The 14,959-nt window shown below is 43.4% G+C and overlaps 1 protein-coding gene across 8 annotated transcripts in view; it reads left to right on the top strand.

The window, feature by feature from the left end:
• Positions 1-14,959, top strand: part of LOC126324633 (unconventional myosin-XV) — a 921,967-nt gene that overhangs the window by 510,478 nt on the left and 396,530 nt on the right. For all 8 annotated transcript variants that reach the window (XM_049995079.1, XM_049995082.1, XM_049995077.1 and 5 more), the window contains 2 exons: positions 7,066-7,129; positions 12,527-12,636. In XM_049995079.1, coding sequence (XP_049851036.1) covers positions 7,066-7,129; positions 12,527-12,636 — 174 coding nt within the window. The remainder of the gene's footprint in view (positions 1-7,065; positions 7,130-12,526; positions 12,637-14,959) is intronic.

Below are 14,959 nucleotides of genomic sequence, written 5' to 3'. Positions count from 1 at the left end.
TCCAAAAAGGTCAGATGAAATGGCTTTTGTCTGAATTTTGTGGTCTGTTGTGAGCTATCGCGGAACTCATCTTGAGCACACCTTTGAATATCCAATGCTCACCGATAGCTACAGAACCAATTTCGAGTTGCGCTAGTCGGTCTGCGCGGATAATGGCATCCAGGCGATTCACCGTGTCGGGAGTAGTGACTCAGACGGGACGATCCGAACGCAGCCGATCACTGAGCTCAGCTTGTGTACTTCCTGACGCCTTAACTCTTTTCACCTATCACGCAGTAGTACTCGTGTCAGCTGATGATTGCTACACAATGGATGTTAACCACATTTTCTTTTTCCGCCACCCAGAATTCAGTTACAGTATGCTGCTTATAACAAGTGTCTTTTTTTACACGCCACTTTGATGTTTCACTACGGCTGTGCTATCAGTCAGAATTGTTCGAATCTTCGCACACGTGCAGAAGAAATATCAGAGTTGAAACACCCAAAAGGACGTTTTCACATAGACGTAAAACGATTTAGGGGCATTGCTTACTGAATGAGCCTCATACCACTGACATAAATTTTATTGTACCCGTACGACGGGAGGAATCCATGATACCAGGATTTTTGATTCACTCTCACCGAAAAATATCGCAACTCATCAATATAGCCATCCCTTCCTATACTAAACTTTCCCATTCCGTTCCCATACCAAACTTTTTTCTTAACTCCGATCAGGTGAAAAAGATCTTCTGTGCCACAGAGTGAATAACTGCTACAGTATGGTACTGCTTCCTTCGTGGTGTTGCTGCCCCGTGCTGTCATGCCCAGTGAGCGGTGACTCTCCAATCCTGTTACAGATCAAGCTATAGAAGGACTCTCTTTGGCAAGCAGACGACATTGGCCACCACAGGGTACTGTGAAAGTGTATCCGAAAGGAAATACTTGTGGTTACCATTAAACAGCTCAAAGATTCATAATTTTGGAAATGGTTCTGGACCAGGTGGTCATATGGCCCGTATAAAATATGCTCAAGTGTCGTATGATACTTGTATAATGGTTGCTCCAATTAAATCATTCACCACAAATAATGCCTCATAAAAAAGTAAAGCATACAGAAGGGGAGGAAGAAATGGAATGAAACTTCACGGCTGGAGAGGGTGTGTGATGCTATTTCAGCTTTTACAAAATCTAGATAATGTACAAAGAACATGCCACTTCTGAGGCAGGCTGCCCCACATCTGTTGCAACTGATCCTTCATATCCCAGGTAATGACACCGGAACGAGTGACATCCAAACTTACCCCACGCATGTTGTATTGAAGACAGATCTGGGGATCTTGTTGTCCGCGGAAGTACCTCAAAATCACAAAGATAGTTTGTAGAGACCCGTGCCACATGTGGACGAGCTGTGTCCTGCTGAAAAATGGCACTACGATATTGTCACAAGAGACATAACACACTTGGACGCAGGATGTCCTGACGTACTGTTGTGCCGTCTGAGTTTCCTCAGCGGCTATCAGTCGTGAAAAACGGTGGCTTCCCACACCGTTAAACTATGAGTACCACCACTGTGCCCCTCCAAAACACTGGAAGAACGAGACCTCTTCGCAGTTCGCCGATGATAGTCATCTGTGATAGTGCAGAACCGTGATTCATAACTGAACACAATGCGACTCAATTCATAGAGTCATGCTTCCCGGTCACTTCATCACTCCAAACGCAGCCGTTGTGTTGCATTCTTAATGGCAGTTTGATGGGACGGAAATTTCCTATTCCTACTGCTGGTGCCTTCGATCAAAGGAGTGAGATGATGAAGAATGTTGCAGGGAGTCCAATACTTGTTCTCGGACAGCAGGCGCAGATGTGAAGGGGTTGCGATGTGTTTGATGCGCAACGTGGCGATCAACCATTTGTGGACAGACGTAATCGGGCGAAACGTGCATGACAAGTGTGCTTGCCAACACGATCCGATGCAATCCAACATAGGGTCTCTGTCACATCTGAATAGCCCACAAGTCTGGATACTGCACGTTCGACCAGCTGGCCAAAGGGAAACACAACATGAGGGATTCACTTTGAAACTCTGTCAGATGCTGATAACGCTGTCTCAAACGAGTGTGCGACATCTCCAACTCTGTCAGATGCTGATAACGCTGTCTCAAACGAGTGTGCGACATCTCCGTGTCCTTGAAAGTGGTCACTCAGCGTCTGTCTTTACGTTCCTTACATAGACCCCCAAGCCTGACAACAACGCTAAACACGGACAACTGTAATGCACTCTGATGCCGTTCTACACGTCATAGAGAAGTGAAACTAATTATTTATATACGCACCATTCGACCACGTTTTCTAGGTGCTCCACTTTTTTTAGGTAGTGTGTATTTGTAACCTTCTGACCTATTTTTAACAAACCTAAGTTGTAAAAAACGACTAATTTTCAGACCAATTACTTTGTTTTTCTCAGTAAAATGAAATGTATACTGTGACGAAACAATACATCTTAGTATTTATATAGACAGTACTAATGATATTAGAGACGTATTCTCGTGTCATTAAGCAGCAAGTAAAGAAATATCTTCTATTTTCTTTCTATTTTTTCCTTCATAAAACAAATTCTCAGTGCAATTTTCAGTGATAAAACTGTTTCCTAAACAGAGCAAAGCTGGATTTAAGCTTGCTGAATGGTACACTTCTCGGCTCGTTATTTGTACAATTATTTACAATGCATAACCGACATAAGCGATGCTTCAGTGTTACCCGTAAGAGGATCTGAGTGAACCGACTTGGAATTGCTATCTAGATAGAGCAAATTTATTATGAGATTTTCCACAGTTCACTTACTTTATGTTGTTCGTATTAAATTTACATTATCAATTCGTTATTTCTTACCATGCCGACCAAATTCTCGTATCTAAACACTTTCTATAATTGAAAATGACATATGAATGAATTACGATTCGAGACTGTAATTTTTTTATGTAGAACACAGTTTAATTTAATTGGCGCTATAAGCTCCCGTCTCCTTGGAGATTATATGGGTTAATTAATGATTATTATGTTACAATCTTCGTGTTGTAGTTGACCGTGTATATCGAGACTTCGTTCATTGTTAAATGCAATGGTGAGGTACTAACTGATGCAGACGCATTATGAACTGGTAAAATTTGATTTATTTCCTTTATCACACTGCACAAACATAAACATACTATTATTCAAACTGTGTGCCACTACTATCAAACATAGAGATAAATCCTTCGCTACGCAACCGCCTTTGGCTCACGCAGTCTTCACCTTCCACAGCCTCTCAACAACTGCCTCTGCTTGCGACTCTCTGCGCCACTGGTCATTATCGCCCTCCAAAGAACAACCACTTACAGATACTACACACCAGTACCCTCACAACCCGATCTCTCATATCTCCGACGCATACTGCATTCCAGAATGCAAAGTCCAGGCGGTGCGCCATGCATATAATAGCAAGAAACACTAAAAATAGATCAGTTTTTAATTGATTTTTACTTCGGAATATGTTATTAGATCTTCTAAATACACTAATGGAAGAAATCGCAAAATCGAAAAATAATTAATGTAGTGTAATGAAATTTCAAGAATACACTTGTTTAGGCAACATATTTCATTGATTAAGATTACAAGATTATAGGTTAATGTAAGCGCGAGAAAAGCCATTGCAAATGTGAAATGCTAATACGTTAACAACAAGTGTAACCGCCAGGATATTGAATGCAAGCATGCACACTTGCATGCACTGTGTTGTACAGATGCCGGATGTCAGTTTGTGGGATGGAGTTCCATGCATGTTGCACTTGGTTGGTTGTGGCTGATTCTGGAGTTGTCGTCCTATGATGTACCACATGTGCTTGATTCGAGACATATCTGGTGATCGAGCAGGCCAAGGCAACATGTCGACACTCTGTAGAGCATTTTGGGTTACAACAGGACTATGTGGGCGACCGTTATCCTTTTGGAAAATATCCCCTGGAGTGCTGTTCATGAATGGCAGTATAACAGGTCGAATCACCTTATTGACGAAAAAATTTGCAGCCAGGTTGCATTGGATAACCACAAGAACGCTCTTGCTGTCATGCGAAATCGCACCCCAGACCATAATTCCACGTGTTGGTCCATTGTGTCCAGTACAGTGACAGGTTGGTTGAAGGCCCTCAAATTGCTTCCTTCTAACCAACACACGGCCATCTCTGGCACTAAGTCAGAACCAGCTTTCATCAGAAAATACAACAGATCTCCACTCTGCCCTCCATTGAGCTCTGGCTTGACACCACTGAAATCGCAAATGGCGGTGGTTTGGGGTCGTTGGAATGTACGCTACATGGGTCTGGTTCCGTACTGTCCTTGAAGTACCGTTTTGTAACAGTTCGTTGTGCCACTGTGCTGCCAACTACTATTTGAATTGCTGCTGCACATACAGTAAGATGCGCCAGTCATACGCCTTCCCTTTCGTTCTGGGGACCACCGCTGCCAGCAGTCATATACAGTGGCTACATTCCTACCACGTACTTCTGCATTATCGCAGAATGAACATTCAGCTTCTCGTAGGCCTATTACTCGACATTTTAAAATTCAGTGAGATGTTGACAATGGCGTCTTTGTCGCTTTAAAGGCGTTCTTGACTAAAATCAACCCATCACATTCAATCACAAAAGTAACTAATGCTCACGACCATTTCGGCGTGTATTTACAGCAAACCTGATTTGAATCCTCATAGTGGTGCTACTAGCGCCACTCTCACGCGATTGGCGCTAAATCTGAATATATATCATGTTTCAGATGTAGAAACACGCCTACCAACTTTCGTTTATGTCGCACAAGTCCTTTTTAGTTGTGCTATTTTTTTCCGTCAGCTTAGTTACATCACAGATGTTTACATTAGGAACTACAATCGTGCAGAAAACAACTACACATTCCTGCATTAAAAAAATTGGCAGTTGAAAGGTTACGAAAGCGATGATGGGCATTATTTTATGAATCAGTTGTACGATATGTCTAGTTGTAAGGAGATCACCGATAACATTAACCTTCCAACATGTGCTTGAGTCGAAAGAGGTAACAACGACATTTTGAATTTTCGTACCGCGAATCAGACTTCACTAACAAGTCAAACCCTGCGATGTACAGCGCGCTGCACTATCAAAATGGAACGGCTATTCATTGAAGAAAAATTCCAATTTGATCATGATGTCATTCAGTTTCATAGTACCTCTAACAAATGCGGTGATACGAATGAGTATGGAGGTATAAAGAACTGCTCTGGAGTAGAAGGTCCTTTGTGATACTGCTTACGATAGGCGCTCAGATTCCTCGCATTAGACGTTGGTCGACGATGTCTCTTATCTGCTTCTAAATACGCAACTGTGTTTGAAAATTTCAACTCCGTGAACGGATAAACAGAAATGAATAACATTTAGTCCAACAATGGAAAATCCAGGATGGACTGTATAACATTTAACATTTAATCTAGATATGATATCAGCGACACACATAAACAGAGGAGTACAGCGAAGCATAAGTGGAAAATGTAAAAGGAACGTCAACGGCCTCATACTAGTGAACTTTATCACATATGCAACTTGTGAATTGAATCAAGGCGTCATATGACTATGGTTGCAGCGGTCCAGCCAATGTCGTGTCCTGTCTCACGCATGCTCGATGTGAGATAGTTCTGGTAGTTGCCTTGAGAAAGGGACTGGATAACTCCGAAGAGTGTCGCTGGTGTTGTATTCTTTAAGTACACCTCTCCTGGCATTGCAGGGCGCCTCAAGTAGACCTTAATGCTAATCTGAATTTAGAACGCAGCAAACACCGAAAGTTTACAGTCATTGTAAGATATGGCTCCCAGTACCATGATGCCGAGATTTATCCTGTACTTCACTGTCCGATTCCCTTCATTTCAGTAATTGACACTCACCTGATCACCGTCTCATTCTCAATGGACGATCAGTCACACTAAGGCAGAATCTTCCCTCATCACTAGAAAAAAGGTTGCATCATCATTCTGCCTAGGAGATGGTTATCATCGGTGATGCGTGAGTACCGTGCACTAATATTACACTGGGCTCCCTTCCGATTTCACTCTGGGTAGTAAGCTTCGAAAGATGACGTTCAGCCCTACACTTTCAGTGGTATAATTGAGGCTGAAATGAAAGAGCATAATTGGACAATGTTGCCAGTCGATACATTGCTGCTTATAAGCGCTGAGTTGCCGGAGACTTGTTTGGCTTGGCGTTCATGCTTATTCTGCGCAAATAAATTAATGCACGCATTCCAGTACGCAGCCGTTCTAAGCAAACTAAGGGACACACACCTGGACAGAAGCATCACCTTTCCAGTGTTATGTTGACACGTGAGTAAACTTCTAATGCTCGTCACCATTTCGTGATTAAGACACTTGTTACACAGTACTGTAAACACAATTAATGAAGCGTTGCTATTTTTCGATTCAATGCAGCCAAGCAGACCCAGGTCATCCACTTACGTCTCTTAATATTGTCACGCCTCGAAAGTGCTGTCAGTCACGGTACGACGCACTAAATTCAAGGAGCTATTTACTATTTTTAAAACCTTATGATCTGGAAATCCGACACCTTTCGGCGTTGACGAGTTATAGTGAATCCCTAATGCCTAATTTACCGCTGTCAGCCATCAACATAAAACTTTCAGTGCGTCTCTGCAGTCCTAGACTGTTATTTTATATAATTTGTTTTCATTTCTAGTAGCTAAAATTTCGTTAACAACAGTGAATTTTCTTTGACAATATATATCTAGATCTTAATTCCAAAGCACGCTCACAATCACTGTACCAACTGAGAAAATTAAGATACCTCACGTTATTCTTTTTTCTCAGAGAAGAAGACTTAAAGATAGTTCTTCATAATTTCTCCAAAGAGGATAAAAATGGCAAACATCATAATCACAAATATTGCCAGTAACGGATAAAATACCTGAATCCACTATTTCCTTTAATTTGTAATTATTTTATATTTATTATTATTATTATTGTTGTTGTTGTTGTTTTTGTTCAAGCAATAATGCCTGCGTATATTACAGAGACCTCAACGAAGCGTCGTTGTTGTGGAACCTGAAGATCCGATATGACAGAGAGCTAATTTACGTAAGTATATACAGGCGCCCATATCAGTTTTGTTAATACATAATTTATGATTATATCATAATGTAACCGTTTTACATTGCAAACAACTTTCCCACAGAGATATTTTATAGCACAGAGTACCGGAAAATAACAACACCCTATACATTCGCCCTAATCTTTTCTACATATTTCTATTGCTCGGTGGAATTTATTCCAGTTCTGGCTAAAACATATATGCCCATTGCAATTTTTTTTTTTTTTTTTTTTTTTTTTTACACGAGAACGTGCTTAGTTAGTAGATTGCCATGTTAACAGCAAAGCAAGCAAGACAGAAATTGTTCTTTACTTTGCGTAAATAACGCGTTATTCCACTGACTTTACATTAAATTGAGACATAATAGATGGTTGCAGTGATTTATATATAATGTATTTATTTTTCGTGTTTGAAAAATAACGTCACAGTAAAACATAAAGATCCCATTGTGTATGTCGCAACCAGATATGATGTACACAAAGAAAAATACTGTGGTTGCAATATGCTGAATGGACTATTAGCAGAAGTTGGTTAAGAGAACTGCAGCACAGTTATCTCGATAATTTTACAGTTTTCAGAATGTTCTATTCGACTAGTGAAATCAATATATAAAATCGAGGTCTATTTCTCCTTGGACTAAATAATTTACGAAATGTTAGTGAGAGTTAAGAGGATTTTTGTTTATCCCAGTGTCCATGCTTCCAGAGAAAATAACACTTTCTCCATTTTTTCCCCATGCTTACAAACTTGTTTGAGTGAAAGATTCTAGGAGAATTAATATCAACTGTGGAGAGTTTCTCAGATGGAATCACGATATTCGGAAAATGTGCACCGCGGTGAACAAAAGTGTGAGTGGTTTGTAATTCAGTGCATAAAGACAAAAATGCATCAGCAGTTAACATTCCAAGTCAAACGAAGCAACTCTGGTGTCTTTTAAATGTGTGTACCCGACATTAAACCTCAGTCTTTCATCCTTCCATTCCATTCGATTTCCGTAATTATAATTGAGGCTGTTAAACTGAGAAGCAATGAACTAGCAATTATTTTCTTGCACTGAAAACAAAACGACTGGTAATCTGATAGGCTTCTTGTAGCAGCAGACATCGGGCTATGATGATATTATTGAGAACATAGGTTGTATTAATGGTATACCTGTACCTAAGTGGCTCGGAGAAAAGGAGCGAGGCCCGAAGTTGGAGGAAGACGTAAGTTTGCAGTATCAGCTTCCGCTTCTCCCACACAAGGAAAATGGCTGGTAATGTTGGCATTACCGAATATAATAAATCGAAAATCTGACAGAAAATGGTACGTTTATGTAAAAAATGAGGTTTCTCATGCCTGCTTGCCTCTGCTGCCCCTTTTTTTTATGCGTGGGTTGCAATTAAATAGTGGCAACTACACTCCTGGAAATTGAAATAAGAACACCGTGAATTCATTGTCCCAGGAAGGGGAAACTTCATTGACACATTCCTGGGGTCAGATACATCACATGATCACACTGACAGAACCACAGGCACATAGACACAGGCAACAGAGCATGCACAATGTCGGCACTAGTACAGTGTATATCCACCTTTCGCGGCAATGCAGGCTGCTATTCTCCCATGGAGACGATCGTAGAGATGCTGGATGTAGTCCTGTGGAACGGCTTGCCATGCCATTTCCACCTGGCGCCTCAGTTGGACCAGCGTTCGTGCTGGACGTGCCGACCGCGTGAGACGACGCTTCATCCAGTCCCAAACATGCTCAATGGGGGACAGATCCGGAGATCTTGCTGGCCAGGGTAGTTGACTTACACCTTCTAGAGCACGTTGGGTGGCACGGGATACATGCGGACGTGCATTGTCCTGTTGGAACAGCAAGTTCCCTTGCCGGTCTAGGAATGGTAGAACGATGGGTTCGATGACGGTTTGGATGTACTGTGCACTATTCAGTGTCCCCTCGACGATCACCAGAGGTGTACGGCCAGTGTAGGAGATCGCTCCCCACACCATGATGCCGGGTGTTGGCCCTGTGTGCCTCGGTCGTATGCAGTCCTGATTGTGGCGCTCACCTGCACGGCGCCAAACACGCATACGACCATCATTGGCACCAAGGCAGAAGCGACTCTCATCGCTGAAGACGACACGTCTCCATTCGTCCCTCCATTCACGCCTGTCGCGACACCACTGGAGGCGGGCTGCACGATGTTGGGGCGTGAGCGGAAGACGGCCTAACGGTGTGCGGGACCGTAGCCCAGCTTCATGGAGACGGTTGCGAATGGTCCTCGCCGATACCCCAGGAGCAACAGTGTCCCTAATTTGCTGGGAAGTGGCGGTGCGGTCCCCTACGGCACTGCGTAGGATCCTACGGTCTTGGCGTGCATCCGTGCGTCGCTTCGGTCCGGTCCCAGGTCGACGGGCACGTGCACCTTCCGCCGACCGCTGGCGACAACATCGATGTACTGTGGAGACCTCACGTCCCACGTGTTGAGCAATTCGGCGGTACGTCCACCCGGCCTCCCGCATGCCCACTATACGCCCTCGCTCAAAGTCCGTCAACTGCACATACGGTTCACGTCCACGCTGTCGCGGCATGCTACCAGTGTTAAAGACTGTGATGGAGCTCCGTATGCCACGGCAAACTAGCTGACACTGACGGCGGCGGTGCACAAATGCTGCGCAGCTAGCGCCATTCGACGGCCAACACCGCGGTTCCTGGTGTGTCCGCTGTGCCGTGCGTGTGATCATTGCTTGTACAGCCCTCTCGCAGTGTCCGGAGCAAGTATGGTGGGTCTGAGACACCGCTGTCAATGTGTTCTTTTTTCCATTTCCAGGAGTGTATTTATTCACAAACGATACAACAGAGTTACATGTTTGCACCTGTTGCTGTCTTTCAGTCACCAGCGTTGTGTAGAACCCGTTGCCAGCGATGTGGAAGGCGTAGTATACCGTTAGCAGAGCCTGTTCTGTTGATAGTGCGAATGGAGCGGTCTACTGTCTGTCGGATCTCTGTAACAGTTTTGAAACGAATGCCACAAAGCCAAAACTGAAACGCCAGTCCAACGGATGGCGTCATTATGGGTCGCCGCGGAAGTCGAAAGTGCGTCAGAGCCCCAGTATGGTGAAAGTTACGGTGATTCTCGTGTACGACTGTGATAGTGTTATCCTAACGCATTACGTTCCTCAACGGCAGACCGTCAATGGTCAGTATTACAGTTCGTTTTTGGAGCATCACGTGCGACCAACTTTGCGAAAGAAGCGGCGACACTTTCTGCGCAAACCACCCGTCATTTTGCACGACAATGCGCGGGCGCATACAGCGCAAACTGTGGCTGCTCTGTTCGGTCGATGGGACTGGGAGGTACTCTACCACCCACCATCCTCCCCGGACTTAAGTCCTTGTGACTTTGTTTTGATTCCGAAGATGAAGGAACCATTTCGTGGCATTCGCTTCAGAACTATTCCAGAAATTCGAGAGGCAATTCGCACCATCAACAGAACAGGCTCTGCTAACGGTATACTACGCCTTCCACATCGCTGGAAACGGGTTCTACAAAACACTGGTGACTACTTTGAAGGACAGCAACAGGTGCAAACATGTAACTCTATTTTATCGGTTTTTAACAAATAGTTGTCACTATTTAAGTTCCAACTCTCGTAATATCCATCTAGACGTTTGTTATTCGTATCGCCTGCGTTCATAATGTAATCAGAAAACGTATGCAAAGTTTTGTGTCCGGGGCTGTTTGCGGTTCGTTCTTACTTAAAAATCGAACCAGTAAAGTTATCTCTAAAAGAGTATCTCCACCCACCGAATACGTCTGTCGATTAGGTATTGTCTACGAATCGAAGAAAACGTTCTGCAAAGAGCGTTCAGAATGTCGTGCAGAAGTATCCCAGAAAGTGGTAAAAATTTTAAATAACAATTATTGTGGCAGATGAAGACAATCTGCGTCAGCTTCACCCTGAAGTTTGATCATCAGACCGACGAATACGTAAAGCCTCATACATGAGTGATATGTGTGGTCAGCGAACATACAGACCTTGAGTAAGTGGAAAGAGCTGGAAATCATCGATGGTGCCGGGCATTTCTACTGGAAAGTCCTGGACTTTTGGTGCCACCCAGATTCGTGGAGGAACATGTTTACTGATTACCAGATTCATATGGTTAACCAAGGGAAGATGCAAACGCGGTACATGAGAAACTTCTTAATTCTCTCAAGATTGTTGTTTGCTGTGGGTTGCACCAGCAATGAATAACTTGTTGCATCTGATTCTACACAGTCATCACCGCATCTGCCCGTCTGGAAGTCTTAGTTAGTTTTGTATATCACATGTGCGACTGTTACTCTCCATTACATATTTGTGGAATGGTAACAAAACGATCAACAGGGCAACTGTGAGCAATGAGGAAACTTTGACTGTCTTACAGTCCGTCATTTCGAAGAGACTTCCACCATTTCACTGCCCAGTTACTTTTAAACCACACACTGAAAACGATTCTAATATCGTCGACATTACAAAACATATGATTGTATGGACGCAAAGTTTGGCAATTTCATGCACATACGATTTCATCATCTTTTACGGAATTATTACTTCCGTTTGGTAGAAGTCGGGAAGACGAGGTCTTCTAAATTCTATACGTCTGTGCCGTGTGGTTCAATTTCCACTCATCCAGCACATAATACAAACAAAGCCAGCGAGGGCGGTGGTCAGTGTTCGGACAGATTTAGCTGATATCTGACATCGCTGCTAGAATGTGCAAGAGCAGAATGTCATTTCTGAAGCCATAGTAACCTTTCAGTCTGGGATACAATTTTTTACGAAGTTTGCTGTGTGATTATTGAACGGCAGTTCAGTGAAACTTTAATTAACAGCAGATTGCACAGTATTAAATATTTTTTTGTTCCTCTATTCCTGGCGTGCGCGTATCGGAACTGTTTAGGTCCCTGTAATGGAAGCTAGACATTTGTTTGAATGACATTTTTATCGAGATTATCCACTCTGAAATGCTCGCCATTTCTCTTAAACATCCTAGACCACCCCAGTGCTACTGTTGCAAGTGCAAGAAACGTATTTAAATACTGAAGGGTTTCACTGAAAGGAAACTTGTCTAACACACGAAGAGCTCTCTCAGGTTTTAGGCTTCTACGTTAAGTATATTATGCAGGAAGTAATATATTCGAGATGCTGCAGCAACACTTCTATGTAGTCAAGTTTTACTGACTTCACACCCTACTATAATGAAATCTCTGTCACCACTCATTACTTAGTGTATTTTTTAAGAATTATATTAACAGTATGTTACAAAAAAAATTTATTCTACTTCACCTGGCCAATGTGAGTATGCATTTTGAGCGCCTGACGCTGTTGTTAACATCGATTCTCTTACGATTGCAGACCTACACGGGAAGTATCCTCGTAGCCGTCAACCCGTACAAAATGTTCGACATTTATGGCCTCGACATGGTCAAGAAATACGAGGGACAAATACTCGGAACGTTACCTCCGTAAGTATGCTGTCAGCTTTATCCATTTATATAACAGTTTCTTCAAATGTTCTGTCCTACATTTAACGCACAAGAAATATCTCAAGCTATTGTTACGAAATGGCTTTATCTGTTAATATGTGATGATTAGATCTAGCATTAGTATTTCTTCTATTACATCATTTTTCTGGTGTGCTTTGTACGTCTAATGCATTCCGAAACGGAGGACGTACAGTAACAAAAGCTTTGGAAACATGTAAAAGCTACTATTAATAAATGAAAGAAGAGCAGATTTCGAAATAGTGCGGTCGAGAGACAGTTGTGGTAGTTCAGAAAAGAGCAAATGTCGGCTGGGACTATCGTAAGACTTTCCGCACTGCACAGGAACTGGAACACTCCCGATGTCGGCTGTCTCAAGGATACGAGAGGATTTTCGTAACTTCTTTCGACCGTACCGTTTTAAAATCTACCCTTTCTTCCATTTTAATAGTGGTTTTCATAGTTTCCAAAGTTGTTGTTATTGTACATCCGTCATTTCGCAATATGTTAAAGGTAGAACTCATGACGTAGTGGCTGAGGAATGTGTCCCGTGACGCCACGGAATCTTTTCAGGCCATCAATTTTGAAAAACCTCTGCCACGAGCGGCTCTGCCACACGGCAGATCGAATAGACGATCGTTATTAGTTCCAGAGGAGAACAAACCGGCGAGGTTCACCGTGAGGGAGAAACAAGCCAATCATGTTGCAGGCACAGTTCTGTTTGGCTAAAGTCCCTCAAATTTCGGGATTTGCCCTGAACTGGCGGAAATCAGAAAGATGGTCGTGGACCCTCATGGAGGGAACGGCCTGTCTGACAGAATGTTAGCGCCAGTTCAGGGTTAGGCATATGAAATGTACTGTTTCATATGCTACACTAACGACGTTTGGGAAGATTGCTTAACCTGGCCCTGTACGAGGGTTGCCCAGAAAGTAATGCACGCATTTGTTTCTTCTTCAGTTCTTTATTGAACATAATAAGAATTTCACCCATGAAAGAATGGTGTTTTATCTACACACCTTATTTTTCCATGTAATCTCCATCCCGTTATATGGCCTTCCTCCAGTGCGAAACAAGGGCATGTATGCCCTGTCGGTACTAATCTTTGTCCTTGTGGCGGAGCCAGTACTTCACTAGGTGAATCCCCTCTCGTCGTCCTAAAAATATCTTCCACGAATGGCATCATTTAATGGCCCAAATAAGTGGGAGTCCGAGGGGACTAGATCAGAGCTGTCAAGTGTGACAGCCATGGACTCCCCGACCGCTGCAAATAGTGGAGATCTGCCGAATCGCCTTCTGATGACCTCACCTTCTGTGCCCAGCGACGAATCGTATTCTGTCGACTACATATGATCCACAGAATTTGCACAAGCGTTTGTGAATAGTTTCTTTCTTTGCAGTGAGAAATTCAGTGACGGCACGTTGCTTGTAACGTAGATCACCTAGAGACGCCATTTTGAAACTACCCTGCAGCTAAGCTTTCTGTCGGAAGTGACGGAAACTTGGCGCGCTCACTCAGGAGACTTCAAATACGATGGTTGTCCAGAAAGTAAGTTCCGATCGGTCGGGAAATGAAAACCACAGTGAAAGCCAGAAACATTTTATTTGCAACAGTTAGGTACACCTTAAACATACTTCTCTACATAGTCGTCGCTCCAACTTCCAGTGTTGTCGTAGTGTTGTATCAACTTTCCAATATACTCGCCATAGATAGCAGCCGCCTGTGCTTTCGGCCAGTTATCTGCACCGGTCTGCAGCTCGTTGTCTGTGGAAAAATTTTGTCTTGTGAGCAGCGATGAGACTCAGGGGGAGCCAATTACGGACTGTATTGTGGGTGATCAAACACTTCTCCTCGGAAACGCTGCAGGAGCGGCTTTATTGCCCCTGCAGTGTGCGGCCGAGAATTGGCTAGAAGAAGGAACTGCTCGACAGTTGTGTTATGTGGGCTGCTTGACACAGGCGATATCTCTAACCAGGCCCTCATACTTGGCGGGAGACGCTATTCGCTACGAATCTTTACGTGCTCACTGTTCACTCAAAACTGAAAAGAGCAACGCGACACAATCGACGGGCATACTAGAGACACTGCCCAAGACATGTATGCAAAGCTTTACCGGATTTTTTCCAGTGGTTTCCATTCCGCAACCGATCGGAACTTACTTTGTGGACAACCCTTGTAATACATTCGTAACGTTTCGCACTCGTAGCATTGTTTGCGGCTGAGAAAAAAAAAATGCGGTACATTACTTTGTGGGCAGCCCTCGTGACATTTAGCTACCAAAGGCTTGCTATGTTGGTACCGCTGAG

The sequence above is a fragment of the Schistocerca gregaria genome, chromosome 2 (genome assembly GCF_023897955.1).
Source record: "Schistocerca gregaria isolate iqSchGreg1 chromosome 2, iqSchGreg1.2, whole genome shotgun sequence".
Taxonomy (NCBI): Eukaryota; Metazoa; Arthropoda; class Insecta; order Orthoptera; family Acrididae; genus Schistocerca; species Schistocerca gregaria.
Note: the sequence above shows the minus strand (reverse complement) of the source record. Positions and strands in the feature narration are given on the sequence as shown.